The 18,976-nt window shown below is 40.5% G+C and overlaps 4 protein-coding genes and 1 long non-coding RNA gene across 7 annotated transcripts; 4 read left to right on the top strand and 1 right to left on the bottom strand.

The window, feature by feature from the left end:
• The first annotated feature begins 72 nt into the window (after positions 1-72).
• LOC129586894 (AP-1 complex subunit sigma-2-like) lies at positions 73-2,144 on the top strand. 2 transcript variants are annotated; one of them, XM_055480380.1, is made up of 4 exons: positions 73-460; positions 659-837; positions 952-1,198; positions 1,813-2,144. In XM_055480380.1, exons 1-4 carry the CDS (start codon positions 458-460, stop codon positions 1,855-1,857), a joined length of 474 nt encoding a protein of 157 aa, XP_055336355.1. In that variant the 5' UTR covers positions 73-457; the 3' UTR covers positions 1,858-2,144. The 2 variants fall into 2 exon arrangements, with proteins under 2 accessions (XP_055336355.1, XP_055336353.1); XM_055480378.1 differs by lacking the exon at positions 1,813-2,144 and adding an exon at positions 1,428-1,804.
• Positions 2,145-2,246: 102 nt separating this feature from the next.
• LOC129586892 (inosine triphosphate pyrophosphatase-like) lies at positions 2,247-3,753 on the top strand. Of its 2 annotated transcripts, none has more exons than XM_055480374.1 (3): positions 2,247-2,425; positions 2,560-2,768; positions 3,015-3,753. In XM_055480374.1, the coding sequence occupies exons 1-3, from the start codon at positions 2,380-2,382 to the stop codon at positions 3,498-3,500; spliced, it is 741 nt and encodes a 246-aa protein (XP_055336349.1). In that variant the 5' UTR covers positions 2,247-2,379; the 3' UTR covers positions 3,501-3,753. The 2 variants fall into 2 exon arrangements, with proteins under 2 accessions (XP_055336349.1, XP_055336350.1); XM_055480375.1 differs by lacking the exon at positions 2,247-2,425 and adding an exon at positions 2,461-2,479.
• Positions 3,754-3,887: 134 nt separating this feature from the next.
• LOC129586891 (cyclin-dependent kinase-like 1) lies at positions 3,888-6,120 on the top strand. Its single transcript, XM_055480373.1, has 6 exons — positions 3,888-4,196; positions 4,282-4,403; positions 4,634-4,821; positions 5,009-5,295; positions 5,391-5,573; positions 5,682-6,120. The coding sequence occupies exons 1-6, from the start codon at positions 4,029-4,031 to the stop codon at positions 5,952-5,954; spliced, it is 1,221 nt and encodes a 406-aa protein (XP_055336348.1). The 5' UTR covers positions 3,888-4,028; the 3' UTR covers positions 5,955-6,120.
• Positions 6,121-6,432: 312 nt separating this feature from the next.
• LOC129586896 (uncharacterized) lies at positions 6,433-7,659 on the bottom strand. Its single transcript, XR_008690230.1, has 2 exons — positions 7,253-7,659; positions 6,433-6,689 (listed from the first exon to the last, which is right to left on the bottom strand). It is a non-coding gene; the product is annotated as an uncharacterized LOC129586896 (long non-coding RNA).
• Positions 7,660-11,057: 3,398 nt separating this feature from the next.
• Positions 11,058-16,878, top strand: LOC129586895 (transmembrane channel-like protein 5). The gene is given in 13 exon segments (XM_055480381.1): positions 11,058-11,262; positions 11,496-11,879; positions 12,313-12,440; positions 12,924-13,406; positions 13,561-13,709; positions 13,955-14,291; positions 14,590-14,747; positions 14,839-14,959; positions 15,015-15,284; positions 15,562-15,698; positions 15,919-16,083; positions 16,234-16,312; positions 16,381-16,878. Coding segments are annotated over 13 exon segments (2,628 nt in total). The 5' UTR covers positions 11,058-11,258; the 3' UTR covers positions 16,594-16,878.
• The last annotated feature ends 2,098 nt before the right edge of the window (positions 16,879-18,976 follow it).

Raw genomic sequence — 18,976 nt, 5'->3', positions numbered from 1 at the left:
TGCCAACTGTCAGGTAAGGGCTTGCCACCTGGAAGTCGCGACAAAGTTGCAGGGCAGCGCAGTATTGAAGAGTATTTTTACAGTGACGAATACATAAAATTTTAAGTGAAAGTTTATGATGTTATGTTATGAAATTTATTTTTTCCTTTTCAAAAGTATTTGTCTGTTCTTTAGTCGGTTTCGCAGTAATCTTTTCGCTTTTCTGAATCATTTTCGCTGAAGTTTTACTTTACGTACCCGTACGTTGAGTGTTCTTCGGAGTTCGGAGTATGGAGACGAGTCAGACGACAGTATTTGACTGACTACCCGTGTTTGGTAGAGATTATTATTCGCAGCTTCGCGTTTCGACGTTCATAAAATAGTTGTTGGCACAACACTGTTATTGTTGACTACGTCTCGACTTAGCATTTAACAGTATTTGACTTGTACCTTGGATCTCGCGACATCATTCCCGAAAATGGTTAGTGAAGTACAGTACACTCCTTCCGGAGTGATGACAATAATTCATAGTACACAGTACAGTATACTACCTGGATAGTGAACCTGATTATTTTTTTAATTTTGATTTCATAATATTTTCATTATTTTGCTTCAAAGTCGTACTTTAAACGTTACCATTATTGCGTGTTTCATCTGAAGTGCCTTATCTGTAATCCAGATGCAGTTCATGCTGCTATTCAGCCGGCAAGGAAAACTCCGGCTACAGAAATGGTACGTGGCGCAACCGGAAAAGCAGAAGAAGCGGATCACCCGCGAACTTGTTAACGCCGTTCTGCAGCGGAAAGCCAAAATGTGCAGTTTTCTGGAATGGAAAGACTTGAAGGTTGTTTACAAGAGGTACAATACATTGCATAATTCCCATGCATGTGATGTGTGCGCTGTGTACAGATGAGTCAAAGCGTTGTCTGGCTAATCGATTTTTAACCATTTTCTCGGTGTTTCTTAACGAAGGTATGCCAGCTTGTATTTTTGTTGCGCGATCGATGAGACGGATAACGAACTGATGACGCTGGAAGTGATACATCGCTATGTGGAGCTCCTAGACAAGTATTTCGGATCGGTTTGCGAATTGGATATTATTTTTAACTTCGAAAAAGCCTACTTTATCCTGGACGAATTCATTATCGGTGGTGAAGTGCAGGAAACGAGTAAAAAGAACGTCTTGAAGGCCATTTCCGCCCAAGATGTGATGCAGGAGGTACGATATGCTGTACAGTGTTTTATGTGGTTCAGCAAAATGAAGTAAACTTCGTTATCGCTGGTATCTTTTATGTTTTGTGTAATGTGCTTATCGTGCAGTAAAAGTATCAGTTCTTACGAAGTGGTTACTGCCTAACCGGCGTTTTGTTGCCTCGCTGATCCCTGTTTGAGTGTCGCATCAGTATCCAGGCTGATTCGGTAATGGGTTCTTTTTGTTGTTTTTAAAGGATGAGGCAGTAACCACCGCTCTGGAAGAATTTGGCTTGGTTTGATTGGTTTGCTCCGTCCATGCGAAACTCAGTGGAATACACGTTTCGTGTACCGTGTATGCCCGCATTTCCCTCCGCGTTGCGTGTTCTGGCGTCCTTTGAAAATGTCTGCTTGGTTTGAATATTTTTTGCCTGTATACTGCGATAGCCTGTCTTTTGTTTAAGGTGCCGGTATGTTGCTTGCCGGACTGTTTTAGCTTTTTATTGCCATTGTAGGCAGCTTGCACAGTGTTCTCTTTGCCGCATTTACCCGGTGACAGTAAAGTTGTGGAATAAAATGGATATGGCGTGAGATAATACACTATGGTTTATTGTGTTGTAACTGCTAATTGCCTGGTTGCAGGATGAGACACCACAGAAAATTCTGTTGGATTACAGTCTGGGATGAATGAGTATTGTACTAATATACAGTCGCTACCAGCCTACCCGTATTAATACGTATGCGCAATATCGTCAAAAAGTACGTGCCCCTGCCCACATGTTGTTATTATGCAATGTCAAAAAAGGAACTAGTCGAACCGGAAGTGTATCCTTAACGGCCCATTTCTGGTCGTTCTGCTTTTTCTGTTTGGCTGCTGCTGAATGATCTTTTGTAATTAATTGCTTTTTTGATGTTTTCTAATTCCCCAAATTCACTGATCATGACCTGTTACTTAGCTTCTCCAATAAAGGTTGTTGAAACTGCGTACTCGGACGTTAATCAGTATCAAGTAATCTACTTATGGTTAAGCAGTACTTTGGTGATTATCTACCAATAATAAAGCTACAAATCTCAGTATTCTGAGCTACTTCTAATATGCACTTACTAGTAATAATTGAAACAATTGCTTAAAATTTTTGTTGCCAAAATCAACAAAGGGTAATCCTACTAACCTGCCTGCCTTCCGATATTCTTCTGGATCAGGGATCTATGCTCGTAGTGATTGCGTTTCTGGACGGAGCCGGAAGTTGCGAAAGTATTGTGTTCCGCTGCCACCTGTAGAGCGGTTGCAATTGACCATGGCGAGAGTGTATAGCAAACAATGGAAACAATCTGTTACAATCACAGCATTTTTTTACGGTTTACACTTTACCACTTTTCGAATTCCAGACTTGTGTTTGGTATGTGTCTTCCAGTCTTCGCACCAAAACATAATCCCGAACGGACTTATGAAGTTGAAGAACTTTGACGGTCTTAATTTCTCGAGTGTTGCGCAAGAGATGTCTTCTTTAAAACGATTGACGTTCGTAACTGGGAATCCTCGCAAGCTGGAGGAATTTAAGGCCATTCTCGGTACCGCGATACAGGAGCATTTCTCCGTGAGTTACTGTGCAATCATTATGAACATCTGACTTAAACTATTTACTGCAGCAAACTGTGACACTCAATACTGATTATTTTAATTGTTACAGGTTTAATATGAGTGCATTTCACATCGGTAATTCTGGGCTAACAAGCAAGTTAGCTTGCTTAAATGTACAGCAGCCTGCTAGAGCGTTCTTCGCCACTCTTTCTGTGTTTTGCTTTCGCAAGTCTTCAGGTTAATTCGCGATTGCACTTTACAGATTGTTTCCCAAAGTATTGACCTGCCGGAGTATCAGGGCGCCTGTCCCGAAGAGATCTCCACGAAGAAATGCGAGACGGCAGCCGCGCTGATCAAAGGACCGGTGATCTGCGAAGACACGTGCCTGTGTTTCAACGCTATGGGAGGCCTGCCCGGGCCCTACATCAAATGGTTTCTGGACAAACTCCATCCGGAGGGCCTGCACAAGATGCTGGATAGCTTCGGGGACTACTCCGCGTATGCGCTGTGCACGTTCGCGTACTGCGAAGGGGAAGGACGCGAAGTGCGTTTGTTTTCCGGACGACAGGACGGACAGATTGTGGCGCCACGAGGCCCGCGCCACTTCGGATGGGATCCCTGCTTCCAGCCGGACGGCTTCTCAGAGACGTATGCTGAAATGGACAAAGCCGTGAAGAACTCCGTTTCGCACCGCGGCAAGGCTTTGGAGAAGCTGAAAGCGTATTTGATGAGTGGTGCAGCTGTGTGATCGTTGTGTACGTGGTTGTTCCTTTTGACGCTTTCCACTTTTGTTGTTATGCGGCTGAATTTCGATTTACTCCTTCAAGGAGCTACATAGATGTGGATTAAGCTGCGATGCTATAAATGATTACGATTCGGTTTCGTTTTTTAGTCAATAAAGCACTTGAACGATGAATAATCAAAAATTGTTACGTATCTCATACAGTATTTGGCTATTTGCGATTTAAAATAAAATTTCATGTCTATGAATTTTATTTATTTCTGATTTAAGTACGATACAGAAATTTTCCATCTAGCGCACTGCACTATTCCCACTATGCTAAACCTGCCGTAGCAACCACGGTGTAATGAAAAAGCCAAAAGCTGTTACGGAATGATGGGAACAGAAATTTGCTTACTGGTTGGAGTGGTTATATATTTTTTAGAAATTTGCATTACATTAGCTCGCCAAATCAGTTTTTAGCAGTCATCCCGACCGGACAGTTGTACTATTACCCAATAATCTGAAATATCCGTTGACAGGATTCTTCGCTAAATGGAGAGATACGAAAAGCTGAAGAAGATAGGATCGGGTTCTTACGGTTATGTTTACAAATGCAGAAACAAGGAAACAGGAATGCTGGTTGCAATTAAGAAATTCTTGGAGACGGAGGAAGATCCTACAATTCAGAAGATAACCTTTCGCGAGATTCGGGTTTTACGGGTACGCTAAAGGAAAATATTCATTAATCTGTTTTCTAAAATTGCCAACGAGAGAACGGACTGAACGGGATATTTTATCCATACAGGATCTTAATCATCCTAATATTGTTAATTTGGTGGAGGTGTTTCGAAGACGCCGGAAGCTCCACTTGGTGTTCGAGTTTTGTTCCAGTAATTTGCTTGATCTCATGACCAGCTATCCGGAGGGGTAATAGAAATGGTAAATTTTCATGCACTTTGCAACACTCATGAAGTTACTTCATCGATTTTATTTAGTACTATTTACATAGTTACAGAGCGATGAACTTGTTTTGCAGTTAATTACAGCGAGCTTGACCATCCTGCGCAGTGCGTAGATATTGCAGAACGTGGTTAGCGCAAAATGAAAAAAAAATCAACTATGGATAATAAATGAGTGATGAGCTGCCATATTTTTAGGCTGCCTGGATTAGTGGCCCGAGATATCCTACACCAAACTCTGCAAGCACTGCATTACATGCACGCCAACATGTACGTCCATCGCGATGTAAAACCGGAAAACATTTTACTACAAGGGAAGATCGTCAAGCTATGTGACTTCGGATTCGCTCGCCCAATTAACAAAGCGGAGGCTACGGAATTTGAAAGTACAGCGAAATTATCTTGCAGTCTACAAAAGTTTCGCTATCGTATCTATCGTTCGTACTCGTACTTGTACTCATACATTTCTTCGGAAAAATGACTTAAAGACACATACTGCGAGTAGCGGTTATCATTTTTAATGGTTCATTTATTTGTAGTTGTGATTTATAAATATTTTAACCTTTATTGTAGAGCAAAGTATGCCGGAAATGTACACTGACTATGTGGCCACAAGGTGGTATCGCGCACCGGAGTTATTGGTTGGTGAACCGCTTTACGGGTCACCTGTGGATGTTTGGGCCAGCGGCTGCGTATTTGCCGAGTGCATGACAGGAGAACCTCTGTGGCCGGGCACAACGGACTTGGACCAGTTATCTCTTATTCGGAAGACTCTGGGAGAAGTTCCGCTTCGGTATATTGGGTTTTTCAACAAAAATCCCTTTTTTGCCGGTACAGAATTGACACCGATAACCGAACCGGTACGATGCAGATTTCCTAATTATAGATAGTGTTTTTACGTCGATTTTGGAGTTTTGTATGTTGTTATAATTATTGTCTAATGGTTGTGTATTAGGAAACTCTGGAAAGTAAAGTGGGGCACAAGATCCGGAAGGAGGCATTCGAGATGCTTACAAGCGTTTTAACCAAAGATGCGACGAAGCGTCCAACCGCGGAAATGGTCATGAAAATGCCGTATTTTAACGGGTTGCCATACATGGTCCCGTTGGAGGATATCAAGCAATCGAAGCAGAAACAGGTTGGTGTTGCTTATTCCACAGTTTGTTCGTTGGCGATCGCAGTTGTTGGACTAGCGGTCAGATTTCTCGTAATTTTTTCTAATGTGCTTACCGGTGCTTTTCTCTAGATGTACGCTGTATTTAAGGCGTTTGCGGAGCAGGAAGCGAAGTACATCATGGATGCGCCGGATATACGATTATTGTCACCTTCGATGCAAAACGTTCATCCAAGCGGAAGTACGTCCAACCCTGAAACTGTTCGAGCGGAAACCAAACAGCGAATTACGAAATTACTGAATGGCATTGCTGCGAAAGCATCACCTTCCAAGCACGCTCTGAGTGGACCGCTGCCACCTGGTATAAGGGAACTGCTTAAAATGCGTAACGGCTCCGCTGCATGAGGCGCGGTAGTTTAATTTTTAATTATGTATTATTGTATTCAGCATTAGTGCTGAATTAGTAACAGCAAACTGGTTAATTCTTCCGCTCCTGTTTTTCCTAGCGTGTGTAGCGTTCTCAAAAAGCGACGGGCAAGGCTCGAAAGTTGCATAAAGTACAGTAAATGGATGTTGTGTTAGCCCAGTTAGAGATGCAAATTTGCCGGTACAACTGTACAAGGCAGCGAAAAGTCCCTGTTCTGACCTACTGTATGTATTATGGTCCTTTATGGCATGTCACATCGCCGGATGCGTTTTCGTAGAATTCGTACCAGTAGCGTTTCTGTGTCCGTAGATACACTTGCGTTTATTTATTTCCGGTGCCGGTAGACGATGTCTCGGTTCTTATTAAACGCTGTTTTTACTGAACTTCTTACGGCTTGAAATGTTATCTCTTCTAAGCCGTTTAAATTGCAAATTCAGAGTGCGAACTGCGAAGCTGTAACGTTTTGCGTCTTTTTAATTAAACAACGGAACACAATTCGCTGTGACACCCAAAAAGACAGAAACAATTAAAATCTCGTTACACGGAATGCCGAATCCAGTCCACGCCAGCGGTGATACTCTAAGCTAAATCCGAAAACAGAAACAGTCGGTACACACAATGGAATACAAATCAGACGGTCTTGCGCTGAATCCGGAGGACAACCGATGACTTGGTGGTTCCTGGAGCCGATTCTGTGGGTTTGGTCCCAGTTTCTACAAACAAACGCCATGTAACATCGCAGTTTGCAACTATACACGTTTGCGTAAGTACTCCTTCAGCTTCAACAGGACTTTAATATTCAAGATTTAAAAAAAGAATAAGAACTCAATCATTTAACAACTTCATACAGAATGGCTGAGAATGCAGAAGATTTTGACAGTAATTTTCGAAATCATGATCCAAAACGCTTAAAAAAACGTTCTGTTAAAAGTTTCCACATAAAAACTTGCTGTTAGTAATATTTCTGCAACAAGCAAACTTCCAAAATTCTGAAGAAATCTAACGGTAAGCCGTAATACGAGTACCTCAAAACCTTGTACAAGATTGCGGCGGTTAAGGCACTTTCCAGTACACACAACGGAAAACTCATGCCGCATACAGAGAACTTATGGGCTACATGATTCTGAGAGTATGAATTTTCTACATTAACATGATTAACTAATTTCTGAACTCCAGCGTGTAAATGATACTGATTCAAGCACTTTATTCTAACAAGATAAATACTTTTTTAGCAATAATCTGGGAAAACTAAATAAGAAATTCTCAAAACAGATACCTGTTCCGTTTTCAGCCCGAGCCCACCACACAGCGCGGAACTGGATGCGGCAATCATGGACCAAGCGTTCAATTGATTCTGAAAACTGGATAACAGGAGCTTCTTCTTGCGCCGACTACTTAGAACGTTCCCTCATCTTCCTACGCTTCCTCTTCAAACGCCGCATGCGCTTTTTTTTCCACTTATCTCGCATGATGCCGAAACAAAAAATTTATTCAAAATTAATATGGCGACAGCAAACCCGCAGATTATCAACTGAACTGCAGAACTGTCGATTCCGCGAACGCGTAACCATTGATTTATAAGACAGACAAAAATGCCCAGAGAAAAGGGACACAAAACGTCTAGCTAGATTCATGCGCGCCGAACGGTTCGGTAAAATTCATCCCCTCCAATGGGTTATTCAAAACGGCGCAAATAAGCCAATGTTTTAATAGTGAGGCAGAGTCTAGAGACAAGCGGAATAAAATTTTGTAGACGGCGCTTCATGCAAATAAAAATTTTGCGCTCTTTAAGAAATACTGACATATCCACGCATTGGCAATAAATATTATTTATTATCAATATTTAAAATTAAAATGCTATTTCTACAAAGAAAAAAATGAAACTGCTATTTCTACAAAGAAAAAAATATACCGCAAAAAGATTAGAAAAGGGCAAAAAACTAATGTAACAGTCTAAGCACCACTGACCGTGTGTCCGTGAGTAGTGAGTGTAATTTTTCAACCGGGAATGTTTTTGGTGCTTTGTAAATCGCTGTCATTGCAGTTTCCGACGATTTTAGTGCAAATTTGAAAATGTGTACTAGTACCAGATTTTCATGCCATTAATGAACATCAGTATAGGATCAGTACACTTAGGCAGTATACTGTATATCGCACACCAGTCGCCGGTATGGTCAGCAGCGTCTTCGACTGAGCTCGACAAGCTAGCCGGACTGCAACGTAAAGCTCTGAAAACCGTCGCTGATTACAAGATGCCGGTAACTCCGGAACTGTATCAGAAGTTGGGTATTCTTCACATATTCGACCGATGGCGTCAGAGCGATGCGGTGTGGTTGTTCAAGTTCTGGAATAAAGATCAGTTCTCGCTTCCGGGCTACCTCCTGGACATGATTCAAGTAAAAGATAACACCATGCGCTACAATTTGCGGAAGCCGGCCCGGATCCATGCTATGCGGGTAAAGAAAGTTATCGGAGGGTGGACTATGGAAATTCGACTAAAGCGTCTTCTTGATAAAATTCTTGCTGTTAATCCTAAAATTCTCGAAGCTAGTTCTGTACCTTCTTTGAAATTCTGTACCTTCTTTGAAATTTGTGCTAATCGTCAAATCTATTAAGCTGTCCTAAATGTTTTTGTTAGCAGAAAAATGTTTTTGTTCGACCAGACTTGAAGTCCACTTGGGGTTGTCTGCTCTTGTGCCGTAATAATAATAACAATAATAATAGGATCAGTGCACTGATAAGTAACCAGTTCTGGACAATATATGTACATAATTATTAATAATACGGATATACCTGTGCTAACTCATAAGTTAATGAGGATATGAAGTTAAAATATTATTAAAAACTGGCAGTTGTCAGGGTCAACAAAGCGGCACAGCGCGAGGCTGAACACGTAAAAGTACAAAAATTGTTTAGGAGTGCACTTCACTTTTTTTCCTCCAACAGCTGTTGGAGACAATATTTCTTAAATTTCTTCTATGTCTTGCGATTTCGGCCATTTCGGCTTAGTCTGACATTTATGTCCAAAGTATTTTGATTATTCATCGAGCAATCTAGTAAATTTTTTACAGCACATTGTGTGTCGCATGTTCTTATACAGTATAGAAATTGTAGATATATATATAGTACAGCATTTGCTACATGTACAGTGGGAAATTTTTTCCCGTATTCATTGCAGTCGTATGGGTACTTATATTAGAAAGTAATCTAAACACTACGAATACGGAACCGAATACGAACACGGATTGAAATGGTGTTCGTAACCGCATCCGAGATCTGACAATAAATTCGGACCGAAACAGATGTCGAAACGGTTTGGTACCGATGATTTCGGCCATTTACACTTCGGTTACGCTTATTCGGCCACCACTCACATTCGACCACATTATGTATATTCAGGCAAAATTCCACCAGTGTTAATTATTATCAATAATTAAAAAATTTGCAAACTTGCATTTACAAAGAAGATTAAAAGAATGCGTCGATGCATTGTTGCCAACTTTTATCTGTTTCTATAAATTTGATCAATACTTACTTTATTAGGAAAGTAGGCAAGAAATAAAGCTGTTATCTAATAACCTAAGCGTATATATGGTTGCGTAATGACGCGTTGCGTTGCGTTGTGTCTACTTGATAACAGATCATTTATCAGTTCACATTCAGAAAAAGAAACAAACTTTGTTGGAACAGAACACAGATTACGCCACGTTCACCTGCAGCTTCAGCTCACCATTAGCCTCTCATAATAATATTCAAAATTAATGTAACAGAAGAAAACCAAAACGTATGATCTAAGAAACCAAAGATACCTAAAAAAAACTGAGAAAAACAAATAGTTTCTCTTTTAAAAAAACTAGAAAGTCTCAGGTCAAGCTGTGCATGTATGGTCCGTATTGTTGTGGCGACCTCGTGGACCTGGTTTTCTTGTAAATTGTAAGTAAGCAGCTTACAATTTACAACAAACACTAAGTAACAACTTGACACAAGGAAAATAAAAGCTAAAATGTCATGTAGCCAAAATAAACGTGGCCGAAAAGAGGGCGGACCGAAGTGAGCAAGGCGAATTGTATGTTGCCGAAGTCATAACAAGTGCACGAAACGTAGCGCGGCCGAAGTGGTCAGGTAAAAACCGCTTCAGACCGGAAGCGCTCAACCGCCCAAGCCGGCGACTGCCAGCTAACTAGCTGCACTCGATCCAACTGCTTTTAGAATTTTCCTATTGGTCGGTAGAGCTCGATGCATACGCCTGTACGACTCGTACAAGTTGCATTTTTAACGTAATTTCAATCGCGATACCTTATGTCAATCAAAAATTTGTTTTTAAATTGTGAAAAGAGTATTCAAAACTTTTTAGCTCATAAAAAAGAGGAATGTTTTCTCTACTTAAAATCCAAAGCAAACGGAATTCCATCAAGACAGGCAGAATCGACAGCTATCCGGAGACACGCTACGATTCAAAGCTTGAATTTCGTGCTTTACGGAAGGTTTACGAAACGAATAGGGCTATGACGTATGCAAAAGAGGCGGGGATTCGTATTCGGAACCGCATTCGTAGTCTTCAGATTGCTTTCTATTAACATGAATTTTGCTGATACGTCCTTCGAGCAGCTAACTGTAAATGTGGAAATATCTATTAGGAGCATTAACGATTAAATCGTAATGGTCTCCTGTGCCAGTACACCGTCGGAGCTTTAAAGAGAGATTCTTATTCAACCTACGAGACTGCATCAGTCTCGTACTTCCCACTTAATTACAAGTAATTACCATGCAGTGGTGTTTCTGTACTCTCCATAGAAGTATGGTTATTCGTATTAATTTTTCCTTTTTCCGCCATCCATTTCCTTTGGTTTGTTTCATAAACAAACAGTTTACGCTTTCATAGCACTTTACAACAGCGCCCTATCTGCAAACTGTACCAAGTGACATCAGCGGTACAATTTTTGATTACGTATATAACAAGCACGTATTTATCGCTAGCAAATAGCAATAATAATTATTATTAACAAACGACCTTTGCCCGCTCTGATAATAGCCGCCGTTTCCGCTCACGCACGCAAACATAGCCATGGCGCGTTTTGTGACTCCTGTCCTGGACAGGAGTCACAGAACGCGCATAGACCCATAAGGTATTGTGCTTGTAAAATTTCTGAAAATGCGCATTTTTCACGCGGTATAATAATACGAATGATTTCTGTATACTGTGCCTTTGCATCCAAAGATTCGTTTATGCAAATAGTTTTATGTAATTTATTTGTGTCCATACACGACAGCTCCCTATAATTATGAGTAGGTACAGCAAATTTTTCGCAGCTCACTGTCAGCTCACTTTTTTTCGCAGCTCATTTTTCCAGCCAGGTTTAATATAAAATCCCAGGCTAGACTGTCATCCTAGCCGGAAATGGGCTACCTGCTCTGATTCGAATTAAATTAAAATAAATGAGATCGAAACTTCGATTTGAATTTTATTCTCGCATTTATTTGTACTTCGAGTATCCAACTGCAACTGATTAAATGTTTAGGTTATCCACGGCGTGATTATCCTGACGATCCCCACGACGATCGCATATCCGATGAGCGAGATTACGGCGATCCGGATAGCAGGTCGGTGCGGAGCGATTACAGCGTGTCCCTGCACGACGACAGACGAAATGGCAACGGCAGGGATTTCGCTGTGCATATGCACCGTCGACGAGGTGCACCGGACAGGGATCGTTATGACGACGATGAAGAATCTGCAACGGGTTTCGAAATTCCCACCCGACGGGTCGACGGGGGCAGCCAGTATTCCCGGGATACGGACTATGACTTCGAAGAGGCGGATGCACTGCGGGAGCCCAACATTATCGAAGCCATGAAGAAGTTCAAAGGCCATCAGGCGCTGCAGTCCCTTGTATATAATACCAGTAAGTACGTAAGCTACTGTTATTTACGAGGTATATTATATGCATTACGAAATTAAGTCATCGATTTGGGATAAATCGTTCCATTTGCCACTTTATTTATTGTCAGTGATGAACTTGCACAGGCCGTGACTACGCAAGTATGCATTACGTGATGTAACTACTGTACGTCAAATCCAGCAAATGTAAAAATGTGTCTAATGAGATACCTGCAAAATTCTAATAATACTTATTCGATTTCTTTACTGATTTAAGCAAAACAAAATAACCGCCTGTGCGATGTCATACTATAATTAAAAATACAAGTAATGCACTATGGCACCATAGACGAGGATAACGTTTGATGTGCGCCCTATTACATGTACAAGTACATGTATATGACTGTACATGGCATGGTAAGTTAAGTATCGGCAAACGAAGGTTTTTTTCATATTAGTGAACATGCAAAGGAGGAAAGGTCAGGACAGAGTGGCTCGGTACGAAGCGGAGTCCGGTCGAGTGGAACTGGTGGCGCCATTGGAAGATGTGGATGCCGAAGGAGCCGATCCGAATGAGATTCGGATGGTAATATCATCAAAACAAATATAGGGGGAAAAATGTGTCTAGCCGAACCAATCCCTTGTACTTCTGATGTAAGCCAGCTGGTGGTTTACGTTGTGGCTTGACAGTGTTCTATGTAAAGCGCTGCTATTAAGATTAGAGGTACTGATAACAGGTGAGCAGCACTCGTACAACTGCAGGTAAATAGGCTAAAAGTGTATTATAGCCCGGACCTGCCTGGTGCAGTTAATACCACATGTACCGTCAATGCCGCACAGCCTTAATAGCAGCGCTTTACATAAAACGCTGTGCAGCCACAACGTAAACCACCAGCTGGCTTACATCAGAAGTACAAGGGATTGGCTCGGCTAGACACATTTTTCCCCCTATATAAGAATTTCTTCCACACTTCTTTTTTAGTGGTAATGCTATTAATGCAGCTATGGAATTCTGGGATATTGTTTCACTCAGTTCACAGTGAATCGTCAAGATTATTTCATACTGTAGCAAGCTGTCGAAAGACCGCTGAAAGAAACCGTCGACGACTACAAGGAAGCTGCCGGACAGAAGGCGGATGTGAAGCTTATCCAACCGGAGCAGTTTCGTGAGCTAATCCAGCCGCTGAGCGAGAAGCGCCGCGAATACAACAACATGAAAGACCAGATTGACGGGTTGGTCACGCAAACCGTGCAGGTCACCGTGGCCAAAGTCGGTCGCAATTTCTGGCGCGCGCTGGGCGATGTGGCGGATACCTTGAAACCGTTCACCGGTTTGTTGCGTTGGGTGGATAGCCACTACGGGTCCGATGTGCATTCGTATTTCTTATTTATTTTGTGGATCATCGCAACAAATTTTGCGACATTTGCGGTTACTTTCCTATTCGGCATGGCACCCTCGATATTCTGGCATGACCTTAACGATCACAAACCTCTCGCCGTTGTTGAAAAACCGGATCAGCCATTTATTCCGCAGGATATTTTTACCGGACAGGTAATACATGGTAAACGGCACGAATGTATTTAAAATATATAATTACAGTATATTTTGTGCTTCCAAGATGTTAGTCGTGTTAGTAATGCTTGTTACTATTTTTATTTGTTCTGCTTTAAGCTACAAAGTACTGTATTTCTCAATTTTCTGTCAGGGAATACTGCAAGATTCGTTTTTCCATTATGGATTTTATTTGGCCAACTTTTCGACTATTTTTGGAAACTGGCAGTTTGATCGCACAATGGGATACCTGTTTTCCCTTGGATTCTTTTACCTGTTCCAGTTTGTCGTGATAACTTACTCGTAAGTATTCCGTTGCTTTTTTCAGATGATACACTACTAATTTTCAAGGATGCACGATGGCAGATACATAGTTTGCTTATTTAATCAGCTGCATATATATCTTCATACGTGCGCTCATATTTTTCCACGTTCTTTGTATGGTAGCGTGAAAAAGTTACTAAATATTGGTGTGACAATATAGCATTCAATTTTGATTTTTAGCGGTACTACTGATTGATTGTTCATAGTTATTTTTTCTTTCGTAGGATAACGCAGTCTTATGGGAAAATTGTTTCGACATCCACAATGGGTGGCAAGCCCAAATACTGCGATACCGTCTTCTTTATGTGGGAGCACACTGTCTACGACGAAGACGCAATCAAACTGAACCGACAGGATTTACTTACAACGCTGCGCGAAAAATTAATAACAGCCAGACGCATCGAAAAGTTCCGGCGACCCATCTACATCCGGCGGTTTTTTGTCAATGCCTTCATTGTTCTTCTTACCGCCGGGCTAGGCGCTGGTCTGTGGTATTATCTGGAGTTTATTGAAATTAACTTGAAAACAAACAGGCAACCGGAAACGAATCGCATCATTTATGTGAGTTGCAATTATTTTGACGTGGTATTCGTCTGCCGGTGTATTTGAGATAAACGTATGCTGAAGCTTAAGTTCTAATTATTCTACTCGAATCCAGCATTTACGGTATGTTGCTGACAAAATAACCATACCAACCTGTAAGAAAGGTAATAAATGCCGCAGTTTAAACTGTTAACAATAACGAAACATACATGAAAATGTTACTATACTAAGATACTTCGTGTCCTTTTGCAGCCTGTCGTTGCTACAGTTCGGGTAAAGATTTCCACTGACGTTACAACGATTTGTCTGGTTTTAGGAAGATCTGGATATACATCAGAAATACGCAATCGAGCTTTCTCCGGCCATGATCATCACTCTGTTGAATTTTGTTTTTCCGGTGATATTTTCTGTACTCAGCAAATACGAAAAATATATGACCTATGAAGGGAATTACTTTCCAGTTTAGCTAAGTAAGTTCTCAGTGTGCTTGACGAACAACAAGAATACTCCAAAAATTTGTCTGATCACTTTACATACCAAATTCTTAATCGGAATTGTTTATTAGGGGTATCTGTTTAAATTTCGGTACCCTTGGTACATTATATTATTACTGGATCCTTAACGAGTCTGGCCAGACAATTGGGGCGGTGAATTTTGAGAACAAGAAAGACTGTGCGGCTGAGCGAGTAAGATGTATGGATTAATTTTAGTACTGGTTTTGCTAATTTTCTCTCTTTTCAGAAAATGTCGTGTTGGGAAACAAGTCTTTCGCAAAAATTTTATCAGCTTGCTGTGATGAATTTGGTATTTGAGCTTGGAATATCGGTGCTTGGATTATTCTTATCGCCTATTATAAAATTATTCACACGTAAACAATTAGTTTTCCGAGCTGATCTGTTGACCCAAAGAATTATCTATCTGCAAGTTATCACCTTCCTGGCTACTTATTATAGCCCAATTATGTGTGCAATCGCCATTCTCACGACCCTGCTTTTGTTTGCGCGCGATACGGTAATGATTACGTTTCGTGTAATTTCAATATTAATATGTGATACTCAAAGTTCATTTCGTACTACGATTTATCTGAATTTTTATATTACCGTACTTATATTGTTTTATCACTTTGCATACTTTTATGTAACACAAAGAAGCACACAAGCGAAAAATCTACCTGGAGTAAACTGCGCAAACGACAATACATGTCTAGAATATTTCTGTAGAATCACCAGTAAGAATCTAAACATCTGTAGCATATTAACACGAAAGCGAATACGTTTTACATTTGCAGGTGATTATAAGGTATTCGAAGATGTATAAATCAGCTCCCCTTGGAAGTGGCAACGAAGGAACGCATGCCATTTATTGCACAGCTCTCCTGCTTTCGTTTGTCTTATGCACCTTGTCCGTGGCGTTCGTAATTACATTGTAAGAGTTATTTGTAAATCAGAAAACCAGTTAAGATTTTTGTATAATATAATAGGTATAACTTCCAACATCATTAATCAACTCCTTTTAACGAAAACGTTTGCGAAAAGATTTGCAGACCGTTGCATTCTTTTTGTAAAACTTCAGCAACCGAATATCTGGTATTATAAGAATCGTGGGGATATTTTTCATAACGTCCACGGTGTTTTGGAAACTCCAGATTGCTCCCATCAAAGGACTGTGGACCGTTTCGGGATTTGTGTCCGGAGCCCGACATTATTGCGGCAGCGATAATACGTTTCAAAGATACAGTACCTTTGCTGTATGAGATTATGGATATCCTCATCATGCCTCCTGTCCTGATTTTTGTCATTGTATTTTTACTGTAAGCGTCCATGGACAAAATGCTAAACCAGTAGACGATTTTTATAGACTTGTACGGTATGAACGCTTTGCTGAGTTTTTACAACTTACATGTTATATCGTAACGGCGATAAATACTTTTACATAATTATTTTTTATACGGGTTTTGCAGAGTCCTGGTGTTTTACTTTTACAACAAAAACCGAGCTCTTGTCGAGCTGTCACCGGTACTACAAAATCATTTGGCTTTGGTAAGTTTGTCTCATAAGTATTTTTATTTATGATTTTTTCGTAAGCCAAAAGTATTTATGCATTGCAGGAAGAGAAGGACGTGATCGCTTTGTATCTGAACATTGTCAGCGCTCAAGCACAATCCGGGTCTGCACCTAAAATACAACCGGCACGCGCTAGGCATACCAGAGCAGCCGAAAGATTCGCTCAGAAAAACAGCGCTGCCAGAAGTAGATTTAACCCAGTGCAGAATTCCACACATCCGTCGGCGTCCCAGTTAGTGGCCAGGTCGCGGGTGTAGCGGAAGACGAATCTATCTTGCTTGAAACAACCACATAAAGCAAAAGAGATCCAACAATAAAGAAATAATACTTACAAAACCATACTGAAATGTAACCTCTGGATATTGCAGCTATATACCGGCACAAGAAAGTGTTGCCTATATTACTTCACTACCTATCAGTGAAGAACTATGTAACTTATCCTACTCTAGTCAGTTCTTAAACATGTCTTTCTGTTGGCTTATGATTAAGCCATGCTTTAACCTGGTGCGTATGCTGGCAAAAAAAACCTTGTTTCCTTGTAACTTGTCGCAATTACAATTTCCGCAAATGATTTTCGTCAGCTAACTCAGACCAAAGTAGGATCATTTTTCTGTAATAGCGTTTTCCTCTCTGCACTCTGTTCTAAAAACTATGATAATGCCACTGCACTCTTGTTGACGTATAGAGCAGTAATAATACCATGTAACTTAACTAACGGATATTCAAAGTAATACACTCGTAGTAACCGCTACGTATCTTGATCACCCGGCAAAACGCGCAAGGCTTTACTTCGGTTTCGCGTTGCAAACAGGTACTGCACTACTTTTTATATGTAGCGTACGCAGGTTATAGGTCATTTCGAAGATCTTAATACTGACTGCACTTAACAAATTGTATACCCAAATTTTCGACGAGTTATTCATAATTTTGGATGTTACGTGTAGCCGAAGTGTAATAACTAATAAGTAATTATCACGAGCCATCATTCAGCAGTAACTAAGCTTGCCACTGTCAGTAATTAACAAGATCGCTTCTTATCCTATCGTGTCAGGATATGCGTTGCTCAAGCTGCACCTGTTTTACTATAGGACAATGGAATTATCCCAATGGATTTATTGTCCTGCTTACGAAAGCAGTAACTGCAATTGCGAAATATCATTCTTGATCCAGATAATGAAGCACACGAACTTTACTCGGCAATTGTTTACTGACTGAAAAGACGAGCAGGAAGATAATTCTACGAACAATTATAAGGAGTAGCTGTTGTATATTTCGAAACTACTGTGTAAGAAGCCTTATCACCAAACATTCTGCAACACTGATAAGAAGCGAGCCATCGCGTTACATATCAGTTTTCTCTTTGCTATATAAATTGTCTCTGTGTAACTACCAGATTGACTGCGATACTTTTGTTAATTTCATCGCCAAACAAGCGTTAAATTATATACGGTCATATACGTGAATTGTGATTACGTGATTAAGTTACTAGTACCAGTACTATTATATGCTGCTGCAATTCGTCTGAGAACGAATAAATTTTCGTGGATTCTTCTGGAACCTGGAACAATGGTTGCGAAGCTGGAGTCAGTGCAGTCGGCACTGGAGTGTGCAGTGGAGGGCGGGATACAGCTCACTTTGATGTCAGAAAAAGTGAGATTCCACTCCTCCATGTCACTCTCTAAGTGCATGCGAATCTTGTGCGACTCGATCACAAAATCTGCCATTAAATTATTACGTGTGGAGCAACAAGAAATTTTTTATACGTTAAATTCAAAAGGTGAGCAACTTGTCTAGTAGCTTGTCTGTAAAGGTATGAAATGCGGGGTGAGGGTCTTTAGGCAGCTTAATATTAATGGTGACCTTTGTGACGCAAACTTATTGAACAGCAGTTATGCCTTTTTTCTGACTTTAAAATTTACATACATTTTAATAAATGGCCTATCTGATAATAAAGTAGTCTATCTACTTAACAATTAAATCCGGGATAACAGAAACCCAGACTTCCGTCAGCGTGGAAGAGAGAAGCTTTTCGGCGAACCAGGCAGTTGTATTAATACTATATTCAGTAGCACTCGATTATTTTCCAGAGCAAAAAAATGTTTAACAACTTGCATCCGAGTAAAATAACTTGCAAAACAAACGTTAACTTAACGTTAAGAAACGGCTAAATTGACACACATCCGTTCACCTACCAGCGGTACTTACATGTTAAACTAACGTTTTGCCTACAAGCTGTTTTACCCGGACATGTAACGTATGCGCCTTGCACCACGATAATTATGCACTATTTTATACGAGCTCACATAAGGCATTTATTTTAACACTACTACGGTAGTAGAATATGAAAAACTTGTGAGGAACCGAAACATCTCTGACAATGAAAATGACAATAGCAAAAAATGCAATTACAAGAAGAATTATTTCTAACGGCAACAAGGGAACTAAAAATAAAACGATACGGATACTAAAAGACAAACTCTTGGATAAATGTTAACGCTATATATAGCGTCAAATTGAGAACAAAGGAAAATATCAAAATTGACCGACCGAAGACTATTATAACTTAGAGTGTCCCTGGTCAGCTTAGAGTGTCCATTAAAATCCTCCAGAAACCAATAATAATCGTAAAATTTGTTAATT

Source organism: Paramacrobiotus metropolitanus, unplaced genomic scaffold (assembly GCF_019649055.1).
Source record: "Paramacrobiotus metropolitanus isolate TYO unplaced genomic scaffold, Prichtersi_v1.0 Parri_scaffold0000022, whole genome shotgun sequence".
Taxonomy (NCBI): Eukaryota; Metazoa; Tardigrada; class Eutardigrada; order Parachela; family Macrobiotidae; genus Paramacrobiotus; species Paramacrobiotus metropolitanus.
The sequence above is the reverse complement of the archived record's forward strand: the minus strand, read 5'-3'. Positions and strand labels throughout refer to the sequence as shown.

What these genes read in the sequence shown, in the direction of transcription:
- LOC129586891 (XM_055480373.1), top strand. Translation starts at nt 4,029, where the DNA reads ATGGAGAGATACGAAAAGCTGAAGAAGATAGGATCGGGTTCTTACGGT. An exon ending in GCGAGATTCGGGTTTTACGG is followed by an intron (nt 4,197 to 4,281) that starts GTACGCTAAAGG and finishes TTATCCATACAG; the next exon opens with GATCTTAATCATCCTAATAT. An exon ending in AGCAATCGAAGCAGAAACAG is followed by an intron (nt 5,574 to 5,681) that starts GTTGGTGTTGCT and finishes GCTTTTCTCTAG; the next exon opens with ATGTACGCTGTATTTAAGGC.
- LOC129586892 (XM_055480374.1), top strand. Translation starts at nt 2,380, where the DNA reads ATGCTCGTAGTGATTGCGTTTCTGGACGGAGCCGGAAGTTGCGAAA. An exon ending in CGGAGCCGGAAGTTGCGAAA is followed by an intron (nt 2,426 to 2,559) that starts GTATTGTGTTCC and finishes TTCGAATTCCAG; the next exon opens with ACTTGTGTTTGGTATGTGTC. An exon ending in CGATACAGGAGCATTTCTCC is followed by an intron (nt 2,769 to 3,014) that starts GTGAGTTACTGT and finishes TGCACTTTACAG; the next exon opens with ATTGTTTCCCAAAGTATTGA.
- LOC129586894 (XM_055480380.1), top strand. An exon ending in TTGAAGGTTGTTTACAAGAG is followed by an intron (nt 838 to 951) that starts GTACAATACATT and finishes TTCTTAACGAAG; the next exon opens with GTATGCCAGCTTGTATTTTT. An exon ending in CCCAAGATGTGATGCAGGAG is followed by an intron (nt 1,199 to 1,812) that starts GTACGATATGCT and finishes GCCTGGTTGCAG; the next exon opens with GATGAGACACCACAGAAAAT.